Genomic DNA, 27,977 nt, shown 5'->3' on the forward strand with positions numbered 1-27,977 from the left:
CGCAGGGGGCGGGTCCTGCAACGGCTCCGCCCCCGGCGCGTGCGCGCGTCACGTGGGGGCTCGGTCCGGCGACAGCTGCGGCGGCGGTGACGGGGGCGGTGGCCGCGCGGCTCGGGCGGGACTATCTCCGGACACTGCGCCGGCCCTGCAGGTACCGCGCCCCCCCGCGCATCTTGGCGCCCCCCAGCGCCTCGCCCGCCCTCAGACCCCCTTCCGGTCCCCCAGGACCTCGCGGGGTTCTTGGCCCGCCCCTCCCTCTGCACCCCCCCAACCACGCCCCCCGGGGTGGGCGCCTCCTCGCGCTCTGGTCCCTCGGACCCCCCCGGAACTCGCTTCATCCCATCCTGCTCTCGGACCCCCGCCCCCAGCACCCCTCCGTTAGGACCCCGCACCCCCAGGCCCGTCCCCCCAAATCCCGGGGCACCTCCTTCCCAGACTCCCATCTCCACCCGCCCCGGCGCTGCACACCCGGGGGGCCCCTCCTCCTGGCCCTCGCAGCGCCGCCCTTTGGGACCCGGCACCCCTGGCGGCCCCACCCACCCCAGGCACGTGTCTCTTCCCACCCCCAGCCCCACCCCGGGTCCTGCCTGAGGGCTCGGGTCACCCTCTCTCCCTGCGTCTTTACGCGCATTCTAAACGATTTGGTTGGAGTGGGGTTTAGAATTCTTTCTTTCTGAAATAATTAAGAATGATAGCCCTCCTAAAGAAGGGGCACAGACGCGTCCGAACGCGCGGGCATTTGCTCAGCCAGATCGCCGAGGTTTTCCCCCCGGTCCGCACGGCCCGGCCGGGCGCTGGAGGGGTCTGAGGACTAGGCGGGTCCCTGCGGCTCGGGCGCGGCCCCGCGGACCGGAACGCCGCCGCGTGGCCTGGGAGGCGCTGTCGCCTGGGGGCGCGGGCCGGGGCTCGGGACTTCACGGACCTTGATCCGAATTCCTGCCGGCCGCTTAGCCCCCGGTCCTTCGAGAGCTCGGTTTCCCCGTCTGTAAAGGTGATTATAATCCTCCCTCGTAAGGCTGATGAGAGAACACCGTCAGGTGATAGGAATGAAGCCTCCTCGCAAAGCGTCGTGCAGCAAGTCGGCGCGCAGTGCCAGCTCTTGAGTGCCAGCCAGCCCGCGGTGACCGCTGGGTGCTGAATGCGGCGGCGGGAGCCGAGGGTCACCAGCGCTTCCCGTCCTGGCTCTGTTCTCAGTGTGTATGTTTTACCTCCTTTAATTCTCATCATCATCTCAGGCACGACCTGTTACTGTTATCCCCCTTTTCCCAGATGTGAGCAGGGCTTCTTAACCAGGAGTCCACGGATGCCTAAAAGGGGTCCGTGGAAAGATTTCAGGGAGTCAGTGAGCTGAATTGAAAATTGGAAAATAAAAAAACCCCACATTATTCTTGTGGGGACTTGTTGGTGTGGGTGTGATGTATTTATTAAATAATATACATAGTATAGTGTGGACTTAGTAAGAGGTCCACGGTTTTCACCCGACAGGGAGGCACAGAGGTGAAGTAGCTTTGCCTTGTCCCTGACACGTAGCTCTTAAATGGAAGTCTGGCCTTGAACCCAGCCTGTCTCTCTTGAAGTCTGTGGTTTTAATCACTATACTAATTAATAGTCCAGGGACACAGAGTTCAACAAATTGGTGCTATTATTATTACTTTCTTTAGGTAGAATTTTTTTTGTTTAGATAAAAGTTGATTTAAAAGGTAAAATCACCATTTCACCTATTTAAAGGGTACATTTCAGTGGTTTTTAATATATTCACAAAGCTGTGCAACCATCTGCACTCTCTAATTCTGGAACATTTCCATTACCCCAAAAAGAAATCGAATTCCCATTAGCAGTTACTCCCAATTTCCCCTTTTCCCATCCCCTGGCAATCCCGAGTCTACTTCCTGCCTCTAACGTTTGGCTCTTCTGGGCCTTTCATATAAATGGACTCAATGTGCCTGGCTTCTTTCACTCAGCCTCGTGTTTTCAAGTGCGTTCATGTCGTAGCATGGATCACTACATTGTTCCTTTTTATGGCCAAATAATAGTCCTTTGTCTGTGTAGACCACATTTTGTCCATCCATTCAGTTGATGGGCATTGGGGTTGTTTCCACTTTTTAGCCATTATGAAAACTACCATGAATTTTTGTGTCCAAGTTCTTGTGTGAACGTCCATTTTCAATTCTCTCGGGTATATACTGAGAAGTGAAATGTTACTTTAATTCCTACTGTACAAGTGGAGACAGGAAATTTAAGAGTATTGACTTTTGGATAAGAATCCAGATTTCCAAGTCCAAGTTGCTGCTCTTACCACTCAGTTTCACTACTATTCAGTCTAATGCTATGCTGGCAATTGGCAAAGGAAGGTGAGAACATTGCAAAAAGTTGTTAAATACCCATATGGTTTTCAAAGTGCTGATACAAAATTTCAGAACCCTCTCAATTTTTTTCTCCTTAAGAGTAAAACTTTGTTATGCACAGGTGGAAATATTTGATTTTATTTTGATTTTATTTACTAAATAAATGTAAGTATTGTATGAATAGTGTCAACAAATCCAGCAGCCGGTCAGGTGCTGTGGAGGAGTGTTAAAGACATACGAGATGCCTCACACCATCACATAGTTCAGGAGGTTTCAGGACTTAAATCTGAAAAGCAAAACTGCCACACTTTTAGAAAATAATATAGGAAAATATCTCTGTAACCTGGGGCTAAGCCAGGATTTCTGAAAACAGACAAGCAAACAAAAAACGTAAGCACAAACCGTCAATGAACAAGATTGATAAATTGGACTCCTTTAAAGAAATACAAGATGCAGAAAATGTCTTTAGAATATATAAAGAATTCTTATAATTCTGAAAGAAAAACTCAACTTCATAGAGGAACGGGCAAAAGGTAGGAACAGGTGTTTCATAAATGTGAGAACACAACACGTAAACATCAAATGAATGTTAACTGTGTTAGTGATTGGGGATATGTAAACCCAAACCATAAGGAGATACCTTTTTCACCTGCCTTGTTGACAGAAGGTGAACTGCTGGACAGTGCCGGCCACTGCTCAGGCTGCCTGTGAACTTGCCCGTGCTGCGGGGGGGAGTCTTTGGTTGGTCACTCTGTGACCCGGCAGTTGGACTCTTAGGTACATCTCTTTGAGAAACTCTTGCCCATGTGCCCAGGGGACTTGGCTGAGCATGTATGTGGCAGCACTGCTTGTCACTATAAAACAAAACCGAATGGATACTCCTGGTATTAGTCAGCCAAAGGGGTGCTGATGCAAAATACCAGAAACTGGTTGGTTTTTATAAGGAGTATTTATTTGAGGTAGGAGCTTACAGATACCAGGCCGTGAAGCATAAGGTACTTCCCTCCCAAAGTCTGTTTCCACGTGTTGGAGCAAGATGGCTGCCAACATCTGCCAGGGTTCAGGCTTCCTGGGTTCCCCCTTCCTCAGGCTTCTTTTTCCTGGGCTCAGGGTTTCTCTCTTCCTGGGTCTTGCTTTTATTTCCTCTGTGAGCTCACTTCCTGGGGCTCCAGCTTAAGGCTTCAACAGCAAACTCCAACATCAGAAACCTCTAACTGTCCCTTGCCATGCCTTTGGTGGGTGGGGACTCAAGGCCCTACTGGCACAAGAGGTTTATGTAATTACTTAAGTATACTTCTGAATCCAATATAATCTAATATGTTCAGAGGAAAAATTCAGTTTACAAACAGAATCCAGTATTTCCTTTTGGAATTCATCAGTAATATCAAACTGCACTGCTCTCCAGTGAACGTGCGTGAATGACAGCCCCCGGCACCATCCTGGCGGCACCTCCAACGTTGAGTGAAAGACACCAGGTGCCTAGTGTGGCTCCTTTGTAGAAAGTTCAAAACCAGACAAAACTAAACATTACTCTTGTTTCAGAATACATGCTTGGGGGTACAGCAATTTTTTAAAAAGCACCCACAAACTAAGCAGACCAAAAATGCATGGGAATGATTCCTTGGGATTTAGGAGAGTGGTTACTTCCAGGGCGGAGGAAAGGCCTGTGCTGAAGGAAGAAGCCGGTGGGATTCCTAAAGAAACTCATTCTATTTGTTAAAAAGGGCGGTGGCTGTGGAGGTGATGTGTTTTGTTATTCTTTGAACTGTTCATAATAGGCTTTATATTCCTTTATGTTTATTTTTCAAATCTTCTTGAATTAGTTTTAGAACCAATTCCTGCCCACAGGAAGCTGATGCTTTAGTTGAGAAACCAAGACATAAATAAGTTGAACATTTAAATGAAATCCAAAGCGGTTTGTTGGAAGTGCCGAAGGGGTGGGAGAGGCAGCGAGGAGCTGGGAGGTGAGTGCAGTGCCAGGGCCGGGACAGGAAGGGCTTCATGGGGCTGCAGGCCCCAAGGCCTGGCACTTCAGGGCCTTACCGGTAAGTGCTGGAATTGAGTTGAGGAGAGGAAACGGGGCTTGACAGGATTCAGAGTGCTCAGAGCAAGGCAGATTTGAACTCCCATCTGAAATCAAGAAGTGAGATCCGCTAGGACGTGAACTTGTTTTTTAGTTAAAAGAGTAATTTTTATTTATTTCTCCCTTCCACCTTGTTTGCACTTGCTGTGTCTGTTGTCTTCCTTGTTTCTTTAGGAGGCACTGGGAACCGAACCCAGGACCTGATATGGGAAGGAGGTGCCTAATCGCTTGAGCCACCTCTGTTCCCTGCTTTGTTGTATCTTTCATTCTGTTTTTCTTCTTGTGTCTCTTGTTGTATCATCTTGTTGCATCAGCTTGCTGCAGTCTTGTTGTCCTCTTTGGGAGGCACCTGGAACCTCTTCTCCCCTGCTTTGCTGTGTCTCTCATTATGTTTTTCTTCTTGTGTCTCTTGTTGTGTCAGCTTGCCATGCCTGCCTGTCGCTCTACCTTTCTGTCTTCTTTAGGAGGCACCAGGAACCAAACCAGGAACCTCCTGTGTGGTAGGCAGGTGCCAAATTGCTTGAGCCACGTCCTCTTCCCAGAAGTGAACATTTTAATGAAAATAAAGTTCACAGCCCTGGGGACTTACTGGAAAGTTGGGTAATACTAGCTGTTGAGGGGAACGGTGAGGAGGACCTTGGATCTGCCCGCGCAGGCTACGATTGCAGGAGTCTAAGGAGCTTTCTGGCTCCTGAATACACCCAAAGGCTTTGGCTTCAAGGGATGTAGAGAACTGGCAGTGTGTCTCTTTACCCGCTTAAAAACTAGCCTGTCTGCTGTCTGGCTATACATCTACCTACCCACCTACCAATTTCCTGTCTCCTCTTGGTGCTATAACAAATTGCTACAAATGTAGTGGCTTAAAACAACACAAATTGATGATCTTCAAGTTCTGGCAGAAGCCTAAAGTCATTCACACTGGGCTAAAGTCAAAGTGTCAGCAGGGCTGGCTTTCTTTCTGGAAAGAATCCATTTCCTCGCCCTTGCCAGCTTCTAGAAGTCGCCCGCATCCCCTGGCTCGGGGCCCCTTCCTCCCTCTTCATATCCAGTGGGCAGCATCTTCCGATCTTTCTCTGACCTTGGTTTCATTGTCGATGTGTCATCTTTGTCTTCTCGCACCTCCCCCTTAGAAGGACATGTATGATTACATTTAGGGCCTATTGGGATAACCCAGGATAATCTCCCATCTCAGGGTCCTTAACTTAATCCCATCGACCAAGGCCCCTTTGCCACGTGAGGTAGCACATTAGCTGGTTCTGGGGATCAGGGTGTGAACATCTCTGGAGGCCAGGATTCCATCCACAACACAGTCTTTGTTTGCTTGTGCGCTGCTTCTCTCTTTTCTATCATATTTGCTCTATTTTCTTTAACAGCCTTTTGGCCAATCTATTTTATGTGCTTTTACCAGCTACCCCAGGTCGCCTTCATTTGGTTAACTTGGTGATGTCTGTGCTTCAGCCAAGACTTTTCTTCCAGAATTCCTGGTGCATGGAGGGCTTTGGGTTTGGTGGAGGGCTCAGTCGAGCGGGCTAACCCGTAGACCAGGCTGACGGTTGTGCTTGGGAGAGGTTACCTTGCCCTTGCAGCTTTGCTTGTGATTCTCCTGGGACATTTTTGCTGCTGTGATATTACCTTTGGGTTTTTGGTGAGTCAGCCCTGACCGCCAGGGCGCTATGGAGGGAGAAAATGCCTGAAGTCAGGAAGGGAGTTGCTCCTCTCTCTCTCTGTTGGAACAGTTCTGATTTACCGTTTTCCTCTGCTTGTTTCTCTCTGTTATGTTTTGTTTTTTTCACTGACATTTTAGTTTTCTGTTGAAATAACAAAACTTCAGAGTGCCTTTTTACAGGTGGGTCAGCCCAGGGGTCAGAACTCTATTGTGTTCTCTTGCTGCTTTCTAAATAATGGGTTTCTCTAAGTTACAGAATATTACTTTATTTTTTTAAAGATTTATTTTTTATTTATTTCTCTCCCCTTCCGCCCACCCAGTTGTCTGCTCTCTGTGTCCATATCCTGTGTGTTCTTCTGTGTCCACTTGTATTGTCAGCGGCACCAGGAATTTGTCTTTTTCTCACTTCATCTTGCTGCGTCAGTTCTCCGTGTATGCGGCGCACTCCTGGGCAGGCTGCACTTTTTTTGCGCAGGGCGTCTCTCCTTGCGGGGTGCACTCCTTGCACGTGGGGGCTCCCTTGTGCGGGGGGCACCCCTGCATGGCATGACACTCTTTGTGCGCATCAGTACTACGCATGGGCCAGCTCACGATCTGGGTCAGGAGACCCTGAGTTTGAATCCTGGACCTCCCATGTGGTAGGCGGACACTATCCATTGAGCCAAATCTGCTTCCCCAGACTAATACTTTTAACTGATCAATTCACAGGAAAATTAACCAATCAGACCCCCAAAACAAGTTAAATGCAGCTTGATATCTATTCATATGTTGGTTGGCTTCTAGTCTTAAATGTGTAATAAGCTCCTTTAAAACTGTGTTTCAGGTAAGGCTGCAAGCTTTCCTGAAATTCAAAGGCTTTGGTGGAAGAATTGGCTGCTTTCATTAGAGAGATGTCATTTTCCCCTGTGTGCTTAAGGGTGGGGAAAAGGATCAAGAGGATGTATGAATCTATGATTTCCTATTATTTTCCACTTCTGCTCCATCGAGGTATGAACAAATCCAAGCAAAGATAAAATCCTGTTTCAGTACGTCAAAGCTGAGGACCTCGAATCCATTAGCCCTCTTCTGATTTTTAAGAAGGTAGCAGTGTTCTAATATGTTGGCGGTATCTGCACACGGTAGAACTCCAACTGAAGCTTTCCCAGCAGAATCTCCCCTGATGAGACGGTGATGGAATCAAAAGGGTGGTGTGGGGAAGCTGGGCCCAGGTGGGGGGGGGGGGCGCCCTGGCATGCGCCCCTGTGTCTGCTCTACTGCACGTGCCGCTCGTCCGCTGGGCCTGAGCAGGGCAACCCTGGCCGCTTTTGCACACAAGATTTTGCTTGTCAGGATCGAGGGGTCCTGTTTGTAGCCCACTCCTGAGCCTGCTGTGAAGACTGCGAGCTAGACAGGAAAAACCTCAGCCTGAGAGCTCCAGCTGGAGCCTCAGTAGCACAGTTTAGTTCAGCATTTCTTGGGCTCCTTTTCTGTGCTGGGAATTGTGGAAGGTGCCCAAGGGACAGAGAGGAATCAGATTCGGCCACTGCCCTGGAGGAGCTCAGCCACCTGGAGGTGGACCAGATCCCAGACAGTGATCACAGAATATGTCTGGGGGAGAAGAGGGAAAATGTTTCCTGGGGAGTCCTCGCCCTTCCTGCCCCACTCACAGCCTAGAAGGGCTTACCCCAAACGCTGCCTGACGCCTGGCACCCCCCAATTCCCCACAGCCGACTGCACAGGGATGGCTGAGGGAGGCCAGCCAGAATCTCTAGCACGAAGTGGCAGTAGAGACACCAAGTAGCACTGGCTTCTTGACTCAGAAGTCCAGGGGGACTCTGCAGGGGGAGCGGAGGAAGGTGGCTCACAGAGAGAAAGAATGAGGCAAAGAGGAAAGCCCACCCGCTCCAGAGAATGGTTAGGGTAGTAGCTGCCTGCACGCTCTTCCCAGGAGGCCCTGCCTCTTTCCCCTGCTTTTTGTCCCTGGTAGCTTTGCAGTTTGCCTCCTTGAAGCTAATTTGAATGGGTTTTTGTTCCATCTGATGAAATGTTCTTTAAGAAAAAAGGTCCTGGGGAGCAGGGGTAGCTCAGGGGTTGAGCACCTGCTCCCCAGGGTTCAGTCCCCGGTACTTCCTAAAAAGGAAAAAAAAGGGAAGTGCACATGGTTCAATAGATAGTGCTTCCGCCTACCGTATAAGGAGGTCTAGGGTTCAATAACCAGGGCCCCCTGGCCCGAGTGACGAGCTGGCCCACGTGGAGTGCTGCCACACTCAAGGAGTGTTGCTCCGCACAGGGGTATCCCCCACACAAGAAGAGGCCTCTGCGCAAGGAGTGCAGCCCCCGTGCAGGAGAGCAGACCGCCCAGGAGACCACATGGAGAGCTGACTCAGCAAGATGACACAACAAAGAGAGACACGGAAAAGAGACAATATGAGACAGGGAACTAGGGAGCTGAGGTGGAGCAAAAGAATGATCACCTCTCCAGAAGGTCCTAGGATGGGTTCCCGGAGCTGCCTAATGAGAATACGACAGACACAGAAGACACAGTGAATGGACACAGAGAGCAGACAACGGGGGTGGGGTGGGGGGGTCTAGCAAAAGAGGAGCATACTCCAGCCAGGCCTTGAAGGGGGAGTGCGCCCTCACCAGGGAGACACTCTCGGTGCCTTTCTAGTTCTGAGATGAGGTTATTTTGAGTTTAATAAATGCTTTGTTGCCTATACAGAAATTTATGGTATAAGACCCTTTGTGTTTTCTTACATTTTAAAAACTTGTATCTTAATTTTAAATAAGGTTTCCCAGCTGAGCTACAAGTGAAACAAAAGAACTTGTTTCTTGTGGGTTTTTATCCACAGATTGGCCTTATAAGAAAGATAAAGCAGCCCATCTCTGAAGGCCTCGAAGTGGCAGAGATAAGGTATGGGAGAACCAAGGCTCCAGGGTAAGGGCTGGGCAGGGGATATCGGGAGATCCCCTTGTGGGCAGTCACCTTTGGTTTAAGTGAAATTCTTGAAAAACCTGTGCTCAAGCGGAGAACCAGTTCCTCTTGCCCAGCTTCCCACCAGTGTGTCACTGGATGAGGCACACCCGGCCTCTCTCTCATTAGCTAGAACGTAGCTATAACATTCAGTGTAAGGAATTTCCCCAGGAGTATTGCTGTGGTGGTGGCCTGGAGATCTTCAGACATGTGGTATTTGTCATTGAAAAACATGTGTTAAACCTGGATAGGTATGTGTCCCAAATCACCTGTTATTTAGAAGAATAGATTTGATATTCCAAGTGCATAGGTTTTTTTTTTTTCCAGTCATAGGTTTGTTGTTTCTAATCTGATTACGTTTAGTTTAACAGTACTATTGCATATAACTTCTGTTTTTTTGCCTTTACTTTCTTTGTGGTCTAGTATTTGATTAATTACAACAAAAGACACTCATACACATTGCAAAAGTTGATTAATTACAACAAAAGGCACTCATACACATTGCAAAAGTTATTTCAGGAATGCCCAATTTAAGCTGATTTAATATGGACTCTCAATCTTCGTGTTCCTTCTAATGAGAACGTGATGTGTGGCCCTTTCTTTGGAAGTCCTGTAATTATGGCTGTTCGGGGATGGCAGCTGGCACTGCCCTCTGATAGCCTGTCCAGGCAGTGGTGTGTCCAGCTCACAAGCCCCCATCAGTGGGTCCTTCCCTGACTTGTTGACCTGGCAGAGCAGGGACCTTGGAGAGCACGGGCGCACCCTCATCTCTACTGTCTGAGACCGTGGAGAGGCATTTGTTCACAGCAAAAGAAGAATGAGTGTTTTTTTTTTTAAAGCTTTATTTCAGCTTCAAAAAATAATAGCTTAACAATTATGGAAGCATTACTTTTAAAAAGTCCTGTTCAGGCACATTTATCTTATTTAATCCTAAAAACGATCTCAGTTGTTTCTCTAATTTCTGAAAGATGAGTGCAGATTGGTTAAATGAGGTGGCCAAGGAAGGTCTCCTTGTTAATGAAGAAAATGAAGGAAAAAAATGCTTGATCATATTCACATCTCATAAAACTAAATCCCATATATATAAATATTTTTTACCTTTAGCATCGATATAGTACCTTCTTTGCCTTTGCTACAAAAATATTACAATTTATAGTCTTATAAATTACATTAGTTGTATTTTTCCTATGTATCACCGATTTCTTGAGTCTGGCGCTTTAGACCACTCAGGCATCCTGACAGCTTCTATCTCTGTATTCTTACCTCATAATAGAGGAACATTTTGTGTTTGTGTTATTAACCACAGTCCTCATCTACCACTGAAATCACTATATTATCCGCTCCTTGGATTATCCTCCAGCTGTCTTTCAATTAACATTAACCTCCCTACCCCTTTCAGTCACACGTTTATAAATCAGCAGTGTTAGTTATACTCATTATAGTGTGCTACCATCAACTATCCATTTCCACATATGTACAGTCAGCCTTCAACATTCTACATACATTTAGCATCAGTTCCCCCTTCTCCACCCCTGTTCTGTCACCTCCTAACCTTTACGCTGTAGTTTAACTCCAGAATGAATGTTTTTGTGACTATATATATATATATTTTTTAAAGATTTATTTATTTATTTCTCTTCCCCCACCCCGCCTGCCCCACTGTGCCCTGCCCCGGTTGTCTGTTCTCTGTGTCTATTTGCTGCGTGTTCTTCTTTGTCCGCTTCTGTTGTTGTCAGCAGCACGGGAATCTGTGTCTCTTTTTGTTGCGTCATCTTGCCGCGTCAGCTCTCCATGTGTGAGGCGCCATTCCTGGGCAGGCTGCACTTTCTTTCCCGCTGGGCGGCTCTCCTTACGGGGTGCACTCCTTGTGCGTGGGGCTCCCCTACGCAGGGGCACCCCTGCATGGCAGGGCACTCCTTGCGCCCATCAGCACTGCGCATGGGCCAGCTCCACACGGGTCAAGGAGGCCCGGGGTTTGAACCGCGGACCTCCCATGTAGTAGACGGATGCCCTAACCACTGGGCCAAGTCCGCTTCTGACAATATATTTTAAAGTATCTGGGAACAATAAGCAGTGCTTGCTGTATGGAAGACTGATCAGTTAAAAAGAGGCTCTTCAGTCCAAATGTCACTGATCTTGCTCTCTTATCTTAGGAAATCTTAGCCTGGCCCATGAAGAAAAATTACCTCAAAGGAGCATTTATTTCATTGTTTTTATGTTAAGAATTTGGTTTAAGTACTTCAGAAATGTTTATAATGGCATATTCTAATTTTTTAAAAATGAATTTTGGCATTCTTGTTTCTGTGAACAGAACCTAACGTGTGGCATTTTACCTATAGAAAATAAAGGGGCCCAACTTATTTGAGAAAAACAATTTTTAAACTTAGGGGGAATTTTAAAAATATGCATTTTAATATACATTAATGTTTATTAAAGCTTAATTTTGTTTCAAGTGGATCGTAAGATTTTATATTATGGTCACAATTTAAATTTGCACCTATTGATTCCACTTAATCTATGCCATGTCAGCTTAATTAATAATATGGTAGAAATTTAAAATTCATCTTAGGAAGTGGACTTGGGCAAGTGGTTAGGGCGTCTGTCTACCACATGGGAGGTCCGCGGTTCAAACCCCGGGCCTCCTTGACCCATGTGGAGCTGGCCCATGTGCAGTGCTGATGCGCGCAAGGAGTGCCCTGCCACACAGGGGTGTCCCCCGCGTAGGGGAGCCCCACGCGCAAGGAGTGCGCCCCGTAAGGAGAGCCACCCAGTGGGAAAGAAAGTGCAGCCTGCCCAGGAATGGCACCACACACACGGAGAGCTGACACGACAAGATGACACAACAAAAAGAGACACAGATTCCCGTGCCGCTGACAACAACAGAAGTGGACAAAGAAGACGATGCAGCAAATAGACAACAGAGAACAGACAACTATGGGGGGAAAAGGGGAGAGAAAAAATAAATAAACCTTTTACAAAAAGAGCATTAAAATTCATCTTATGGAATGTTTAGGAATCCCACTGCCTATCCATTTCTTCATTTTTCTCTCATTTCTTTTGTATGTTTTATTGGTTTGCAAATTAACACACATATATTCCCCATTTTTTCATTATTTTATGTGCCTTTTATTACAGTAGGGTGTCATTCTTGTACATGTTCCGTTTCGGTGGTTAGTTTATTTTCCCCAATTTTTTTTTTTACTCTGGGAAACTTCGGTTGGGCTCATATTACATTGCATTGGAGGAGGGGGATTCACTCATTCTTCCTGAGGGTTGGGCCGATTTCCGCTGCCATCGTTGTGTATTTTGTTAGTTTCAGGCCCTTCCCTCCTCTGCCCCTGCTATTTTAATGGGATTTCTGTAAGGGGCTGCCTCTAGAAGTTTTATGTTTCATCTTTTTTTTTTTTTTAACTTACAATCCACTTTTTTTCTATATACTGAGTGCTGTAACCTTGTGTTTGTGCATATCTGAGTTCCTTGCAATTTAGTTTTAGTCTGCCATGGGCTTTTTGATAGCTTGTCCCTCATGGTACACTGCCTAGTTCTCCTAAGATGAAGTTCACATCCTTTAGTCATATCAGGTCGTCTTGTGACCTGGTCTTTGTCCACCTCTGCACAGTAATCTGATTGACCAGATGGCATTTTGAAGTATGGTTTATATGTCTGCCTCTTTGCGTAAAACCTCTTCATTCATGTTTGAATCTGTCACAGTCTCTGGCACATATAATTGCTTGTGTCTGCATTTTTAGAAGAGGAGTATTAGACTTCTTTTTCCTCAAACTTACAGGGCCAGGCAAAGATAACAGTGCCCAGTTGAAGTTAGTAAGATAGAGGCGTGCTTCCTCTATCACTATTTGAAAAGTCTATTACTTCAATTTTGGGGGTATCTTTTAAAAATATACACTTTTCACTTATGCTCAGATTGAGTAAAGCTTAGTCTTGTCTCATATGGACTGTAAGCACTTGGAGGCCAAGGCCATGACTTAATGCTGTTTCTTCTGCTTGGTCTTTCCGTGCAGAGCAGGGCCTCTGTGCTTCCTAATGGCAGGTAAAGCGAGAAATGCACCACTCTGCTGTAGGATGAGTCACACGCTGTCTGCCTGCCGTGATGTTAGACAAGGAACTTTTTTAGGGCACAAAGCATACTGTGTTTATCTCTGTATCCACAGCATGTAGCCAATGTCTGGATTTTAGTAGGAATTTGCTAACCCTTGGTGCTGTTGATCTCCTGGGAAGAAGAGAACTTGATAAGCTACAGCTATTAAATAATGAGATCATAAATTGACTGATTTGGATCTCTGGATATGTGCATTTGAAAAATTACTGTTATTTGAATGCAAAATTATCAAGATCTCATGTCCCCAGGTGTCTTTCTAAATTCAAACTCTGCATGTTCCTTTAACTGATTAAGCGGATCTCTCTCTCTCTCTCTCCCCTGCAGGCTGCCTTTGCCATGGCTGCTGTCGACAGCTTCTACCTGCTGTACAGGGAAATTGCCAGGTCTTGCAATTGCTATATGGAAGCGTTGGCTTTGGTTGGAGCCTGGTACACGGCCCGAAAAAGCATCACCGTTGTCTGTGACTTTTACAGCCTGATTAGGCTGCATTTTATTCCTCGGCTGGTGAGCAGAGCAGATCTGATCAAGCAGTACGGAAGATGGGCAGTCATCAGTGGTAAGAAAAGAGATCAGTTCTTGCCGAATGTGAAAATTGCACTAACCGTTTCACGTCAGTTATGTTTTAAATCAGATGCATTAGTCAAGGAACTACGGAACTTAATGGGATGTTTTCACGGGACCATGCTGACAGAGAAAGAAAACTTCCTACTCCTATTGTAGTTACATTCCCATTTTTTTACTGACCTCTCCTTAGGAAGAATTTTCCTCCTGGTTTTTATCCTTTTTCTTCTGCACTCTCTTATTCCCAGTCCTACTGCAGATCTACTTTCCTACCCCTTGCTTTTCCTTTTTGCTGCCCATTTTGAAATTGTCCTTGGGAAGTGTTAGCACTCTTCACCTATTTTAAACCTCATTTAATTTATCATTGTTTTTCAGGAAAGTACCACCTGGTGTACATTCAAGTCAAGTTTGAAAACACTTCCTTACTGCATCTCAGTTACCTTGGGCTCTCCGTTGGCTTCTCCCAGTGTCTGGGAGAGTACTTAACTAGCATGCATCTTTCACATTGACTCAACATTGTCCTTGACCGACAAATATTAGAACCGGGTTTATTTCGTGTTATTTTTTTTCCCCATTTTCGAGGTCACGCCTTGAAACGAATGCTCAGTTCTCCTGGCTTGCGTTGTAGGTGCAACGGATGGGATTGGAAAAGCCTATGCTGAGGAGTTAGCAAGCCGAGGCCTCAACATTGTCCTGATCAGTCGGAACAAGGAGAAGTTGCAGACTGTTGCTAAAGACCTAGCTGACACCTACAAAGTGGAAACTGATATTATCGTGGCGGACTTCAGCAGTGGCCGTGAGATCTACTTCCCAATTCGAGAAGCCCTGAAGGACAGAGACGTTGGCATCTTAGTGAATAACGTGGGCGTGTTCTACCCCTACCCCCAGTATTTCACTCAGGTCTCCGAGGACAAGCTCTGGGACATCGTCAACGTCAACATCGCCGCTGCCAGCTTGATGGTCCATATTGTGCTCCCAGGAATGGTGGAGAGAAAGAAAGGGGCCATCGTCACCATCTCGTCTGGCTCCTGCTGTAAACCCACGCCCCAGCTGGCTGCGTTTTCTGCTTCTAAGGTGATGTGTTACTGATGGGACAGTGAAATAGGACGCAGCGGAGCATTTATTCCATTGCTCGGTTGGTTGGTTGAGCGGCTTATTAGCAACTCATATTAGCTTATTATTTCCTGAAATGATGAATAAATGGGTCTTCTTTTTCCCTGAAATTTTTTAGTTTCCTGAAAAATTAAAAGTAAATCTTTTTTCTCCCCTCTGTTTTAACAGGCTTATTTAGACCACTTCAGCCGTGCATTGCAATATGAATATGCTTCTAAAGGGATATTTGTACAGAGCCTAATCCCATTTTACATAGCTACCAACGGGACTCCGCAGAGCAGTTTCCTGCACAAATGCCGGTGGCTGGTGCCCTCACCAAAAGTTTATGCACACCATGCAGTTTCTACCCTTGGAATTTCAAAAAGGACCACAGGATACTGGTCCCATTCAATTCAGGTATACGCTCAGTTCTTGAAATTAGATTAGTGCATCCTAAACGTTTCTAAATGACATGTAGGAATCTGGTCGAAGCCTGATGCTGAGAGAGGAAAGTGATGAATTCTGATTCTTAAACCTGACACTTAATGATTGGTAAATCATGAAACTCTCTTTGTCGGACTTATTACATTAAGAATATTCAGAAGTGAAATCCATATGATAGCTAAGAGATGAAATATGCTGCTTTAACATAAATAGATGATAGCAATATAAAAATACTGAGTATTTATATGGTAATTTCAATGGAAAAAGATTCTAGAAATGTTTACAGGGTACTTCTCAGTCAACAGTATAATCTGAAAATCATATAACTGTAAATTGGGTCTTTATTTCTTACATTCGTTGTGTCAGATAATATCTCAGTACGGTCTTGGATTTGTTTATTCAAAAGGCATAGAAACTTGTTAAAAAGTATGTTCAAGAATGAAAGATTTGGGCCTTTTAGTATTTTAGAAAGTAACCTTGTTACATATTTGAAATTTTAATTCTAAGTATTAGTTAGAGAACTCAAAGTGATTTATTTTAATAAATTGTATTTATCTGACATAGTATGTGGAAGTGCCCTTGTTTAGAGATTTTTTCCTCTAATATATAGAGTTTTCTTTTTTTTTTCAATTTTTAATTTTGAAAAAATTTCTAACTTGCAGGACAGTTGCAAAAAAAATACAAACCCCATACAGAGAACACCAGCCTCCTAGGTTTCTAGAACCACCAGTTTTAACATTTTGCCACCCTTGCCCTGCTTGCTCTCTTTTTGAACATTTGAGAGCAGGTGGTACATACCATGTTCCTTGAACACATAATACTTCCATGCACATTTCCTGTGAACAAGGTATTCAATTATGTAATCACTTCAAAGCAGTTACCAAGTTCAAGAAATTTAACGTTGATGTAGAACATAGTTTATATTCAAGTTTTTTCTTACAATGTCCTTTTGAGTCTTTTCTCCTCCATTCTCAGGTCCCATGCTGGATCATGTATTGCACTGAATTGTCATTATCTCTTTATTACAATTGTGGAAACATATAGACAACATAATTCTTCCCATCCCACCACGTACCATGAGCACCATTCAGTGTCTCAACATTACAGTACCCTCGCCACCAGCCAGCACTAAAATTGTCCCTTCCTCCTAATCTCCTTTTACATAAATTTCCTCTTACCTCCTCCCCCTCCCCCATAACCTGCACTCTAATTCCTATCTCTATGAACTTGCATATTCTCTGATACTTTTTTTGTGGTTACCATGGAGCTTAAATTGAACATCCTAAATCTATAACAATCTTGTTTGCTTTGATACCAACTTAACTTCAATAATGTACATACACTATGTTCTTATATCCCTCTGTCTCTCCACCTTTCTGTAGTTCTTGTCACAAATGGCATATTTATATATGAGTCCAAAAACCATTGATTTTTAATTACATTTTTTAGAAGATAATTGGCTTTTTTTTTTTAAGATTTATTTATTTATTTCTCTCCCCTTTCTCCCCTGCCCCAGTTGTCTGTTCTATGTGTCTGTTTGCTGAGTGTTCTTCTTTGTCCGCTTCTGTTGTTGCCAGTGGCATGGGAATCTGTGTTTCTTTTTGTTGCATCATTTTGCTGTGTCAGCTCTCCATCTGTGCAGCGCCATTCCTGGGCAGGCTGAACTTTTTTCACGCCAGGTGGCTCTCCTTACGGGGCGCACTCCTTGCGCGTGGGGCTTCCCTATGCAGGGGACACCCCTGTGTGGCACGGCACTCCTTGTGCGCATCAGCTCTGCGCATGGGCCAGCTCCACACGGGTCAGGAGGCCCAGGGTTTGAACTGCGGACCTCCCATGTGGTAGATGGACGCCCTAACCACCAGGCCAAGTCCACTTCCCTTTAATTACATTTTATACACTTACCTTTTAGCGCCTGTAGGATGTAAAAAGTGGAGTTACAAATAAAAAGTGCAGTAGTACTGGTATTTTTATTTACTCATGTCATTACCTTCACCAGAGATCTTTATTTCTTCATGTGACTTTGCTCCCTTGTCTAATGACCTTTCCTTGCAGCCTTTGGAACCCCCTTTAGCATCTCTTTTGTGGCTGGCTTAGTGGTGATGAAGTCCCACAGCTTTTGCTTATCTGGGAATGTCTTAATTCTTTCCTCATTTTTGAAAGACAGTTTTGCTGGATATAGAATTCTTATGATAAAAAAAAAAAAGAAAAAAAAAAGAGACTAGAGAGTGGCCTTTAAAAAAAAAATTCTTAGGTGACAGTTTTTGACTTTTCAGTACTCTAAACATGTCTTCCCACAGCCGCCTTGTCTCCATGGCTGCTGATGAGAAATCGGCATTTAATCTTCTCGAGGCTCCCTTTTATATGACACTTTGCTTCTCTATTGCAGCTTTCAGAATTCTCTTTATGTTTGGCATTTGGCAGTTTGATTAGAGCATGGCATGGTGTGTATTTGTTTGTTTGTTTGTTTGTTTGTTTGTTTTTTTAAAGATTTATTTAATTTCCCCCCCTCCCCTGGTTGTCTGTTCTTGGTGTCTATTTGTTGCGTCTTGTTTCTTTGTCTGCTTTTGTTTCTTTGTCCGCTTCTGTTGTCGTCAGTGGCACAGGAAGTGTGGGCGGCGCCATTCCTGGGCAGGCTGCTCTTTCTTTTCACGCTGGGCGGCTTTCCTCACGGGCGCACTCCTTGCGCGTGGGGGCTCCCCCACGCGGGGGACACCCTTGCGTGGCACGGCACTCCTTGCGCGCATCAGCGCTGCGCATGGGCAGCTCCACACGGGTCGAGGAGGCCCGGGGTTTGAATCGCGGACCTCCCATATGGTAGACGGACGCCCTAACCACTGGGCCAAAGTCCGTTTCCCTGTTTGTTTTTTTTCCTGGTTGGAGTATGCTGAGTATCTTGGATGTGTATATGCCTCTCTTTTGGAAAATTTGGGAAGTTTTCAGCCATTATTTCTTTGAATGTTCTCTCTGCCCCATTCTCTTGTTCTGTTCTTGCTGGGACTCCCACAGTGCACACATAGGTAGGCTTGGCAGTGTCCCACAGGTTCCTCAGGCTCTATTCATTTTTCTTCATTCTCTTTTCTTTCTGCTCCTAGACTGGATGATTTTACTTTTCTTGTCTTCAAGGTCACTGCTTCCTTCTTCTGCCAGCTTGGATTTGCTGTTGCGCCCCTCCAGGGAATTTTTAATTTCTCTTACTATAGTCATCTATTCTATTGGTTCCTTTCATAATTTCCATCTCTTTATTAAAGATACTCTTTGTGTCCATATATCGTCTTCCTGATTTTCTTTGGTTCTTTGCCCCTGCTTTTCTTCAGCTCTTCGAGGATACTTAGGTCCATAGTCTTTGTCCTGCGTGTCCCAGGTCTGGTCCTCCTCACTGAAGGTTTCTAGTGCTTCAGCCTTCTCTGTTGCCTGGGTCACCGCTTCCTCTTTCTTTATTTCTTTTAGCCTTTTGTTGAAACTTGGGTGTTTTCGTAGTTAATGTGTTATTGCTGGGATTTAGCTTCTGGGGTGTCTGTTCCTTAAGCGTCTATCCAGCTCGTGTTATGACAGGGCTTTCCTTAATTGTCAGACACTAACCAAAAAAAAAAAAAAAAAGGAGGTTAAGAGAAAAGAAAACCCCTTTCCCAGTCTTCGCAGATTGGCCTGTGTGACTGCTCTCCTTCAGGGCTTACAGGGCTTAGCCGTACAATGAGTCTAGAGAATAGCACTAGGCCAACGGGTGGGGACTTCCCTGATCCTTTCTGCATGTTTCTTGTCTTGGGTATGTGTGTTTGGCCCTAGGAATTCCCCCATTTATATGGTTCCAAATGTCCCCTCCTCACTAGGAAACAGTTTCCCCAAGGTCCCGGGCATTGCACTGTGTGTCCTACAACCAGCAATTCCTTGCCCCAGGCTGCCACTTGACTGCTCTCCCACAGGGTTCTGTCGGAAAGCTTGGTGAGCTGCCTTCCACGTGCAGCTCTTAGGACAAGTCCCTCAGGCCATCACCAGACGGACTGGGCCAGACATACATGCTCCTAGTATGTTCCCGAGAGTTACTCTGCTCCCTCTGGAATCAGGACCAAGGATCCACACTAGAAGCAAGGGCTGGCTCTGCTACCACTTTTATTTAGCCTTTTTCTTGATTTGGTGCATGTCCTGTTACCATAATCTTTTGCATAGACTTTTTTTTTTCAATATTTTTTATTGAAGTATATCATTCATACATGAACATACATAAATAATAAGTATGTTATAAAGGTTGTGAACTTACAAAGTAAACATACATAACATCATACAGGGGTACCTTGCATTGTTGTGATACCTTTGTTACAAACTATGCAATAGCATTGTCAAAATATTATACTAACTGTAGTCCATATCTTCCATTTGGTGTATTTTTCCCCCAACCCACCCTATTTTTAAAAGTATATTTTTATTACAGAGGTTGTGAACTTACAGAACAATCATGCATGTGTGTAGAATTCCCATACAACACCCCTTCACCAACACACAACACCATGGTGGAATGTTTGTTACAAATTATGAAATAATATCATCAAACTGTTATATACCAACTATGGTCCATAGTGTACATTTGGCACACTTTTTCCATGGCCTCCCCCCCCATCAACACAGTATATCTTTTGCATTGATGCAAGAATGTTACAGTATTGCTGTTAACCATAGTCCATAGGTCACACCAATTTTAGTTTTCCCATGCTTCTTCCCATTCCCACCACCCTGCAATAGTGATGTGTGCTCTAGCTCACAGAAGGATACTCTTGTATCTGTACCATCAACCACAATTCTCATCCACCTCTGGGTTCACTGTGTTATTCATTCTCTAGCTTTCTCTCAGTTACATTTACTTCCCCAGACTACCCTTTTCAATCACAATCCCATTTATAAACCAGCTGCTTCTCACCATAATGTATTACCAACTCTACCCATTTCACACTTTTATAGTCAATTAAAAATTCTCCATACATTAAGCCACAGTGGTTCTTCTGAACCCTCCTCTTATCTCCTAATAACCTATACTCTAGGTTTTAATTCCATGCATTTATTATTCATATTTAGTTCATATTAATGATACCATGCAATATTTGTTCTTTTGTATAGACTTTTGTAATTATCATAGACTTTTGTAATTAGCAAACACATATTTTCTAAAGATTATTAGATTTAGCACCACCAAGTTAATATGTAAGTAAATCAGAATTTAATTTTTTACTTTTATCTCAAGATTTCTCTAAAAGTTTGTTTAATTAGAATCAGTTTTATTTAAATGGTTGTTTCCAGTTCCTTAATTACTTGAGAAAAGAAAAGAAACCTAAAAATCTAAAAAGTAGTCCTAGTAGTCCCCAAGTCCTCATAGAAATGAAGATATAATGGGAATAGAGTTTAGATGTAGTAGATATTTTGACAGCATTTTGTAAACACCTGTATTTTATTTGCAATTAAGCTTTGTTCACATTGATGAAATTTTATTGAGAATATATATTTTTTTCTGCCAAGAAACTCTGTTAGGCCAAAGTAATTCCTAGAGTAGTCATCTATACAAAGTTGTTAACTGTTTATTTCTATCTTCATTTTTATTTTATTCAAATGGTTTTGAATATAATCAGTTCCTGATTTTTGTTTTTCTGAAATTTTACAACAAAGATTTGATCCCTCAGTTGCTCTTTTGTCCATAGTAGATTTCTCTAATAGCATTTGCCACTAAGACTTTTCTTTTGTAGTCATCATTTCTTTTGAATACAATTTCCCAGGTTGAATTTTTTATAAATTGTGGTTATATATATATATATATATATATATATATATATATATCATAAAATTAGCGACTTTATATATGTACAATGTCAGTGCCATTAATGGCCTTTACAATGGTTTTCTACCGTCACTAGCTCCTAGTACTAAAACTTTATCACCCAAAATAGGAACTTTGTACCCCGTTAAGCAGTAACGCCCCAGTCTTCCTCCCCAGCCCCTGATAACCTCTAACCCACTTTCTGTCTGTGTGAATATGCTTAATCTGATGTTTCATTTAGGTAGAATCATAGACTGTTTGTCCTTTTGTGCCTGGCTTCTTTCACTCAGCATGTTTTCCAGGTTCACCCATCTTGTAGCATAGATCAACACTTCATTTCTTTTTATGGCTGGATAGTATTCCATTGTTCCAGGTTGAATTTTGCAGGTCTCAATTTTGTCAAGATTTCCATCCTTTGTCAATCTTCAGTCTGTAAGAATTTTATATGAAATTTGACATGTTATTAGTTTTATTTTGTGCTACTTTTTTCATTTAAGTCTTCTACATTATGAATTAGGTAAGAATGATAGTTTGTTTTTACCTCTTTGCAAGATCTAGTGATGGGCTGAATAGGAAGGATTGAAGGAAAGGGAGAATCAAAAAAGATTCTCAGGTTTATGGCTTCAGAAACTTCATTGTGCCATTTGCCCAGAGAGGTTGGACGAAAGGAAGAAAGCGGGTTTTAGGGGAAAGGAGGACTAGAGCTTTACAGATGTTGGATTTGAAGGTCCTGGTGAGTATTTATGAGAAGCAGTGGAATTGGCAAGGGGATAAAGGGGAGCACAGCCAGGAGGTTTAGTTTTGAGGATCATCAGCGTTTAGCTGGACGGTAGGCTGTGGCGAAGAGTGGCGTCATCCGAGAAGAGTGTCTCAAGAGAAGAAGAGAGTGTGGTCAGAGTCTCAAGGAACTCCACCTTTCCAGGGACTTGTGGAGGAAGAAAGTCCCGCAAAGGAGCCTGAGCAGGGGCAGGAGCCAGAGGGTTGGCAGGAGAACAGGAGGCTGTGGGGTCTCGGGAGCAGAGACGCAGGATGGCCGCCAGGGCCAGCTGAAGCCAGCTGTCACGGAGCATAAGTCTGTAGGGATTAATGTTTTAGAAATCTGCGTTGACTTTGATAAAAGCAGTTGTGGAGGCATTTCAGGCAGAATCCACACAGCAGGGAGTCGACAAGATGAGGAAGTGGAGAACGTGGGTAGAGGAAGCTCATTCAAGAAATCAGGCTCTGCAGGGGCTGAGGAGAAATGGATCTGGTCCAAGGAAGGTTCTGTTTGTTTCTTCGTTAATTTGTTTGGCTAGGGGAGACTTGACTATAATGAGCTGCTGGAGAGCAGGAGCTTGTGGAGAAGGAGGGGTTCCTGCGGGAATGGGAGGGATAGGGCCCAGTGCACAAGGAGCGGGAACCTGTGACTCCAACTTAGAACAGCTGGGAAGCGAGGGAGGGCGAGAGGAGAGGTGGAAGGTTCTGCTGAAGCTCCTGCGTGAGTGCCTGCACTGGGAGGAGGGAGGGCGTGGAAGGCGCCAGAGGTTGCAGGGAGAGGGAAGGTCCGAAATAATAGTGTAGGGTGGGGAGTGAGCTGGCTGGGGAGACTCCTCCTGGCAGAGGTGACGATGGGGCCAAGAGCCGATGGCGCCTCCAGCCTGCTCAGTCTCGGCGTGTTTCATTTCGACGTGTGATACTGTCTTGAGGATGGCATCGAAAGCAATTTTCACAGTGGTTTTTACTGAGAATATAATGTATCAAGTGATCGTTATTAACAAGAACAAAAAAAGATTGCCCAGCGTGCGCACAGGTGAGGACACGTGTTTCCTCACTGCTCCCAGGGCCTGGGACTTTGTCACACATGTCCTCGTTGGAGTATCAGTAAGTAGCACTTCAAAAAATGAGCAGCCTGGGAGATGATGCGCAACAGGGCTCTTTTTGCTGGGCCAGTGTAGCAGTTTTTTCTTGCTGAATTATGTTAAGTGTCTTAGAAAAGTTTTGCAAGCTAAAAGTAGAAAAAAAATGATTTGGACTTATAAAACAAACTAGAAATAAGCTCAAACTGTATTGCTTTCTTAACAAATGGTCAGTATTGATTTTGGAAGCCTTTTATTTTCAGCAGTAGGCACTAGTGAATGTGCCTACTACGTTGTCAGCCTCACAACTCACAGTGCACTTGACAAAAAAACAAAGAGCCTTTCTGCTGTAGCTTCTGTTTGTGATGCCTCACGGCAAGGCCAGAAGCTTCTGGTATAGTTGGGTTGAAACACGATTAGCTCTGTAACTTGGCCAGTAAGGCTCTTGCTTATAAAACTCATGCTTGATCGGAGAGCGGCTTGGATTGGGGGGTGTGAGGTGCCTAGCTCGGGCTCACATTCTGTTCTGAATTAGTACCTATTTTTGATGTGTCTGTTAACAGGTATCGAATGTGTGTGTATGTGTCTATTTGTGTATCTTACTGTGACTGAAAGATAAGTGGTGTTTGGGAGAAGTGGAGCTGGGTGGGGCTGAGGATGCCAGACCCGAGGCCCCAGGCCAGGCCAAGCCCTTCTGCACTGCTTTGTTCTGCTCTCCATACACCGTCATGAAAGCGTGTTCCTAACTTGGCAGTGGCTCCAGGCAGGATTCCAGCTCCGCATCCTCGGGCTCTTCTGTTCCCGTTGGCATTTATTCCTTACCTCTTTTAAGTTCCACCTGCCTGGTCTCTGGGGCAAGTATGACCTTTGCATTTTACTCTCAGAGGAGACGGGCCTGCCTGGGCTTCAGCCTGGGTCAGGACCTCGAGAAAGGATAGAAACCCAGTTCTCTCTCAACACACACACACTCTCTCTCCCTCCTTCCCTCCCTCTCTCTCTCTCCCTCCTTCCCTCTCTCCCTCCCTCCCTCTCCCTCTCTCTCTCTCTCTCTCCCCCCCCATCCCCCCTCTTACTTCAACGGGTCCTTTGGTTGCATTTGGTTGCAGTTTCTAGTGGGAGACACTTGGCATTCCTTTCTGACGATGTGATCATTTAAACTGATGGGTGAGTCAGCACCTTTTGCTCACTTTGCCTTCTCTCTCTCCACCACCTGCTCGCCAGGTGCTGAAATCCTACTGGACTGAGCCAGAAATGGCACCTCCTGAGGGAACTGGCAAACTATTCCTTGATGTTGTTGATCCCTCTGAAATAGACAGTGGCCATGGCTGGAAACGACAAATCAGTTTAAGATGCTGATCCCTTCCTGGCTAAATAAACTGAGAAAATATGTAAAGAATGTCACCTGGAAGGGGACCCTGATGACCTAGGCTTGGGCGCTGATGCCTGGACCCTCAGCTACCTTCTTTTCTTTCCTGGGTTTTAGATGGCTTGCTGTCGGGCACAGGCCTGTGTTCAGGCATCTTCCCAACAGAGTCCTGATTTCTTAAAGAGGTCCATGGAGGCCATAGTCATTTCCCCAGGAAGTTGCTCCTGGCTCCGACCACAGGCTCCCCCCGGGAGGCTGATCTGGAGCTTCTGAGGAACCCCCGCCGCTAGGAAGCAAACCCTTCCGAGCCCGTTTGCGGCCTTTTGGGTAACCTCTGTCGTCACACTCCAGTTTCAGTTAAGGCTAGAATTGCAGCACTTGCCAAGGGGCTTGTCCACAGCCCTGCCTGACAGGACGGAACCCTCAGAGGAGCGCAGGGTTTCTCACCTCGGAATGACTGGTGTTTGGGGCCGGGAAGCTTTGTGGTGGGCCGTCCTGTGCATTTAGGATGCTCAGGAGCGTCCCTGGCGATCCCCTCTTGGGCCAGCAGCACAGCTCTCCAGTTGGGATAACCAAAGTGTCTGACAACTCAGACACTGCCCAGTGTCCCCTGGAGGTCCCCTGGCAAGAGCAGCACAACAGGACTCCTGCCCCGGTCCCCTCAGCCTCCTCACTCATTTCCCAAGGTGCGTCCTAAGGCCCTGGTGTTTTCAACTCAGTTCTATTTAACCTAGGTCCATCCTGGCCCTCAACTCGATTTTCTCACACAGTATCTGTCTCAGCTGCCTTTTATTCCTGGAGTGATTTTATGACCCTTATGTTCCTGCCTGTTGGTCAGGCCTCAGTAGAGAAAGCTGGAAGGCGGTGATCATGTTTCTGCTCCCCGAAGCGTCTAGTGGAGGGTCTTACACAATAGCAGGCGCTCCGTTGAGCACCACGGAAGTGTTTGCGTTTGCCCTCGTTGTATTTCCTGAGCCTGGTGAGTGTACCTTGGATTAAGTCATATGCGGGTCTTAGCATTCCAGTCGGCATTGATGACCATGGGCTCTAACTTAGAACCTTCTGCTTTTTCCTTTTCAGTTTCTTTTTGCACAGTATATGCCTGAATGGCTCTGGGTGTGGGGAGCAAATATTCTCAATCGTTCTTTACGCAACGAGGCCTTATCCTGCAAAGCCTGAATCCAGAAGATCCTTTAGGAAGTTTTGCCAACTTCTGGGAACTGACAGTATTCTGATGTTTGGAAGGACACAGTTGATCTTACGTCTGTTCTTTCATTACTGGTTACTGTAGCCTACTGTTGAGTCATCATTTGCAAAGCAAACGTAGTGCTTTTAGAGAAGCTGTGGAAAGACCTCAAGTGTCACTTGGATGGCACTGAGTAAATAATGGCCAACTAGAATACATTGAAGAAAGCTAAATTTTGATAGTTTTTTCCCTAAGCTGTTTAATGTTGTATGATTTATGTTGTTCTGTGAACCAAGGCAATCTGAAATTGAAATGTACTTACCATATGAAATATACTTAAAATATGTTTTTAAGGGAAATTACTATTTCATTAGATGATTCACAGTGTTGGTTTTCAAATGTTCATCAGGAAAGACTATTTAAAAGCATTATTTAGAACTAAGATTGCTGGTACTATTAGCTGTAAAAATTTGTGTGTATTATATTGCATATCTAGTTGTTTATGTATGAAAATGCTCTTTGATTGGTATTTCATTAGAAAACCTTATGTGTTATGTGTATTGTGTGTGTCTGAGTAATTTTATTTATGGCTAAATTACTTTAAAAAAGATTGTCAGGATGGCTTAAAGTGGAGCCTTATTCCTTTTGATACTAAACAAGCTCACCCAATTTTGTGCTATTGGTTTGTCATGTATAACATTGCTTACTATATTCTGTTTGTTTGTTTTAATTATTATGGAATTAATTCACTCCTAGATTTGGACATGTAATGAGTGACCCTGAGTCATCTCTTGATTTTTTTCAGATAACTATTGTGGATAAATAGTGATTTCTCAGCCTGAGTCCCATTTTATAAGTGAAAATTAGCCCTTTAGAGCTTGTTATATCTGGTTTTCAGACATTTTTCTATGTATTATGATTCCATTCCAGTAGCATTATTAGTACAAACATCAAGTATTTATGGAGTAATAGTTAAAATATGGACAAATTATGTGTGTGATGTGATGTATTTGTAAAAATAAGAAATTAGAAGCTCATTCTTGGTTCATGTAATGAATTTCTGCATTAGAGTGAATACTTTAATTGGTGTAAAGGTTATACCACCTCCCCTCCCCCCCGGAATATGAGTTAGCATTGAAACCTACTGTGAAACGTTTTTGGTTCAGGTCATATAAAGCCAAACACTTTTTGAGGACAACATACTGTGACATTATGCACATATTTAAAATTCAGAGTTTAATCTTGTAACTCTGATGCAGAAGCTAGTAAATCAGTAAAGTCAATGGAATTGTTTTCTTAGGAGATGCAGTTCCATTGTCAGTGTGCCTAAGCACCTGTTTATGTCCTGTAGACAATTGTGTGGGTGATCTTCACATTCAGTATTTCTCAGAAGAACAGCCGTTAAGTTCAGAAGTCCTTCCCTTGTAGACCGTGTATCCTTAACCTAAGGAAAATAACTTGTGAAAAATTATGCCCTGGAGCTACTACACAGCACTGAAAGTTTTGACGGAGTTATCTCAGAAGCCTTTATTTTGCCATACGTGATATTCCCCTACCCCACAACTAATCTATGATCAGTAAAACCAGAAACATTTTGACTTCATGCCATGTTGAACAGAAAAAATTTGTCCTCATGCCACGTTGACCTGAAGTTTTTATGTGTAACAAGCCACAACTTCACATAAAAATACCATCAGATAAATATATCTAAGGTTATATGGTACATAATGGCTTATATTCATAAATTAGGTGTTCAGTCATTGTTACGTAATGAGAATAAATAAACCATGTCAGTGATGTGTAAATTCTCTGCTTAGCAGGACGTAAGTAAAATGTTGACCAGTGTTAAAGTGGTACAAGGTTGTCCATAGCTTTAGTGAAAGCACAACCTAGAATCTCCCATGCTTCTATGTTTCATAACACTTTTTTGCTAGCGCTTATTTGAGAGGTTTATTTGGACCACTGTTTGTGGGTATGGGTTTCTTATTAAGAGTATGGGAAAGAAGAGCCTTTGAAACTTCATCTGTGAACTGAAAATTCACAGTTGCTTCTGTTTTCTTTGGAAGAGGGTTTGCTCCACATGTGTTTAGAATTTATTTGGAAATTAGAGGCACATTTTTCTCCCATAGAAACAATTATAAACAATTTATGAAAAATTAATTGAACCTCTGAACACCTGTAGTGATTCATTAAAAGCTGATAAGCCAGAAAATTGTACATAACAATGTCTCTAGTAAGTCTTTTGAAACTACCAAGTTGTTTACTTGTTCTCATTCTCCTAGGTAAGTAAGATGAAGACTGAGGCCTTTCAGTAGAGCTCGGTCGGTGGAATGGTGGGGATGAAAGCTCGCTGGCAGAGTGGGTTCAAGAAAGACTGGGAGGTAGAGAAGGGAGGCCGCAAATAGACACGGCTCTTCTGAGGAGTCTCTTTTTTTTTTTTTTTCCGACCTCAGTTACTTAAAATCTTGTCACATCTGGGAACCAGGGGTTTAGGTGCTGTGGCCTCAGTTTTGACATTCTGTTTCTTCTAAA

The 27,977-nt window shown here is 44.3% G+C and overlaps 1 protein-coding gene across 2 annotated transcripts; it reads left to right on the top strand.

Moving 5' to 3' along the window:
- On the top strand, positions 1-27,667 carry HSDL1 (hydroxysteroid dehydrogenase like 1). Of its 2 annotated transcripts, XM_058279646.2 has the most exons (6): positions 1-151; positions 8,926-8,987; positions 13,489-13,720; positions 14,354-14,799; positions 15,007-15,234; positions 25,340-27,667. In XM_058279646.2, the coding sequence occupies exons 3-6, from the start codon at positions 13,501-13,503 to the stop codon at positions 25,436-25,438; spliced, it is 993 nt and encodes a 330-aa protein (XP_058135629.1). In that variant the 5' UTR covers positions 1-151; positions 8,926-8,987; positions 13,489-13,500; the 3' UTR covers positions 25,439-27,667. The 2 variants fall into 2 exon arrangements, with proteins under 2 accessions (XP_058135629.1, XP_004470937.2); XM_004470880.4 differs by lacking the exon at positions 8,926-8,987 and having other exon boundaries at positions 53-151.
- The last annotated feature ends 310 nt before the right edge of the window (positions 27,668-27,977 follow it).

The sequence above is a fragment of the Dasypus novemcinctus genome, chromosome 18 (genome assembly GCF_030445035.2).
Source record: "Dasypus novemcinctus isolate mDasNov1 chromosome 18, mDasNov1.1.hap2, whole genome shotgun sequence".
NCBI lineage: Eukaryota > Metazoa > Chordata > Mammalia > Cingulata > Dasypodidae > Dasypus > Dasypus novemcinctus.

Coding starts and splice junctions, on each gene's coding strand:
- HSDL1 (XM_058279646.2), top strand. CDS start 13,501: ATGGCTGCTGTCGACAGCTTCTACCTGCTGTACAGGGAAATTGCCAGG. Junction 14,800..15,006: donor CTGCGTTTTCTGCTTCTAAG/GTGATGTGTTAC, acceptor CTGTTTTAACAG/GCTTATTTAGACCACTTCAG. Junction 15,235..25,339: donor ACTGGTCCCATTCAATTCAG/GTATACGCTCAG, acceptor TTTCCTTTTCAG/TTTCTTTTTGCACAGTATAT.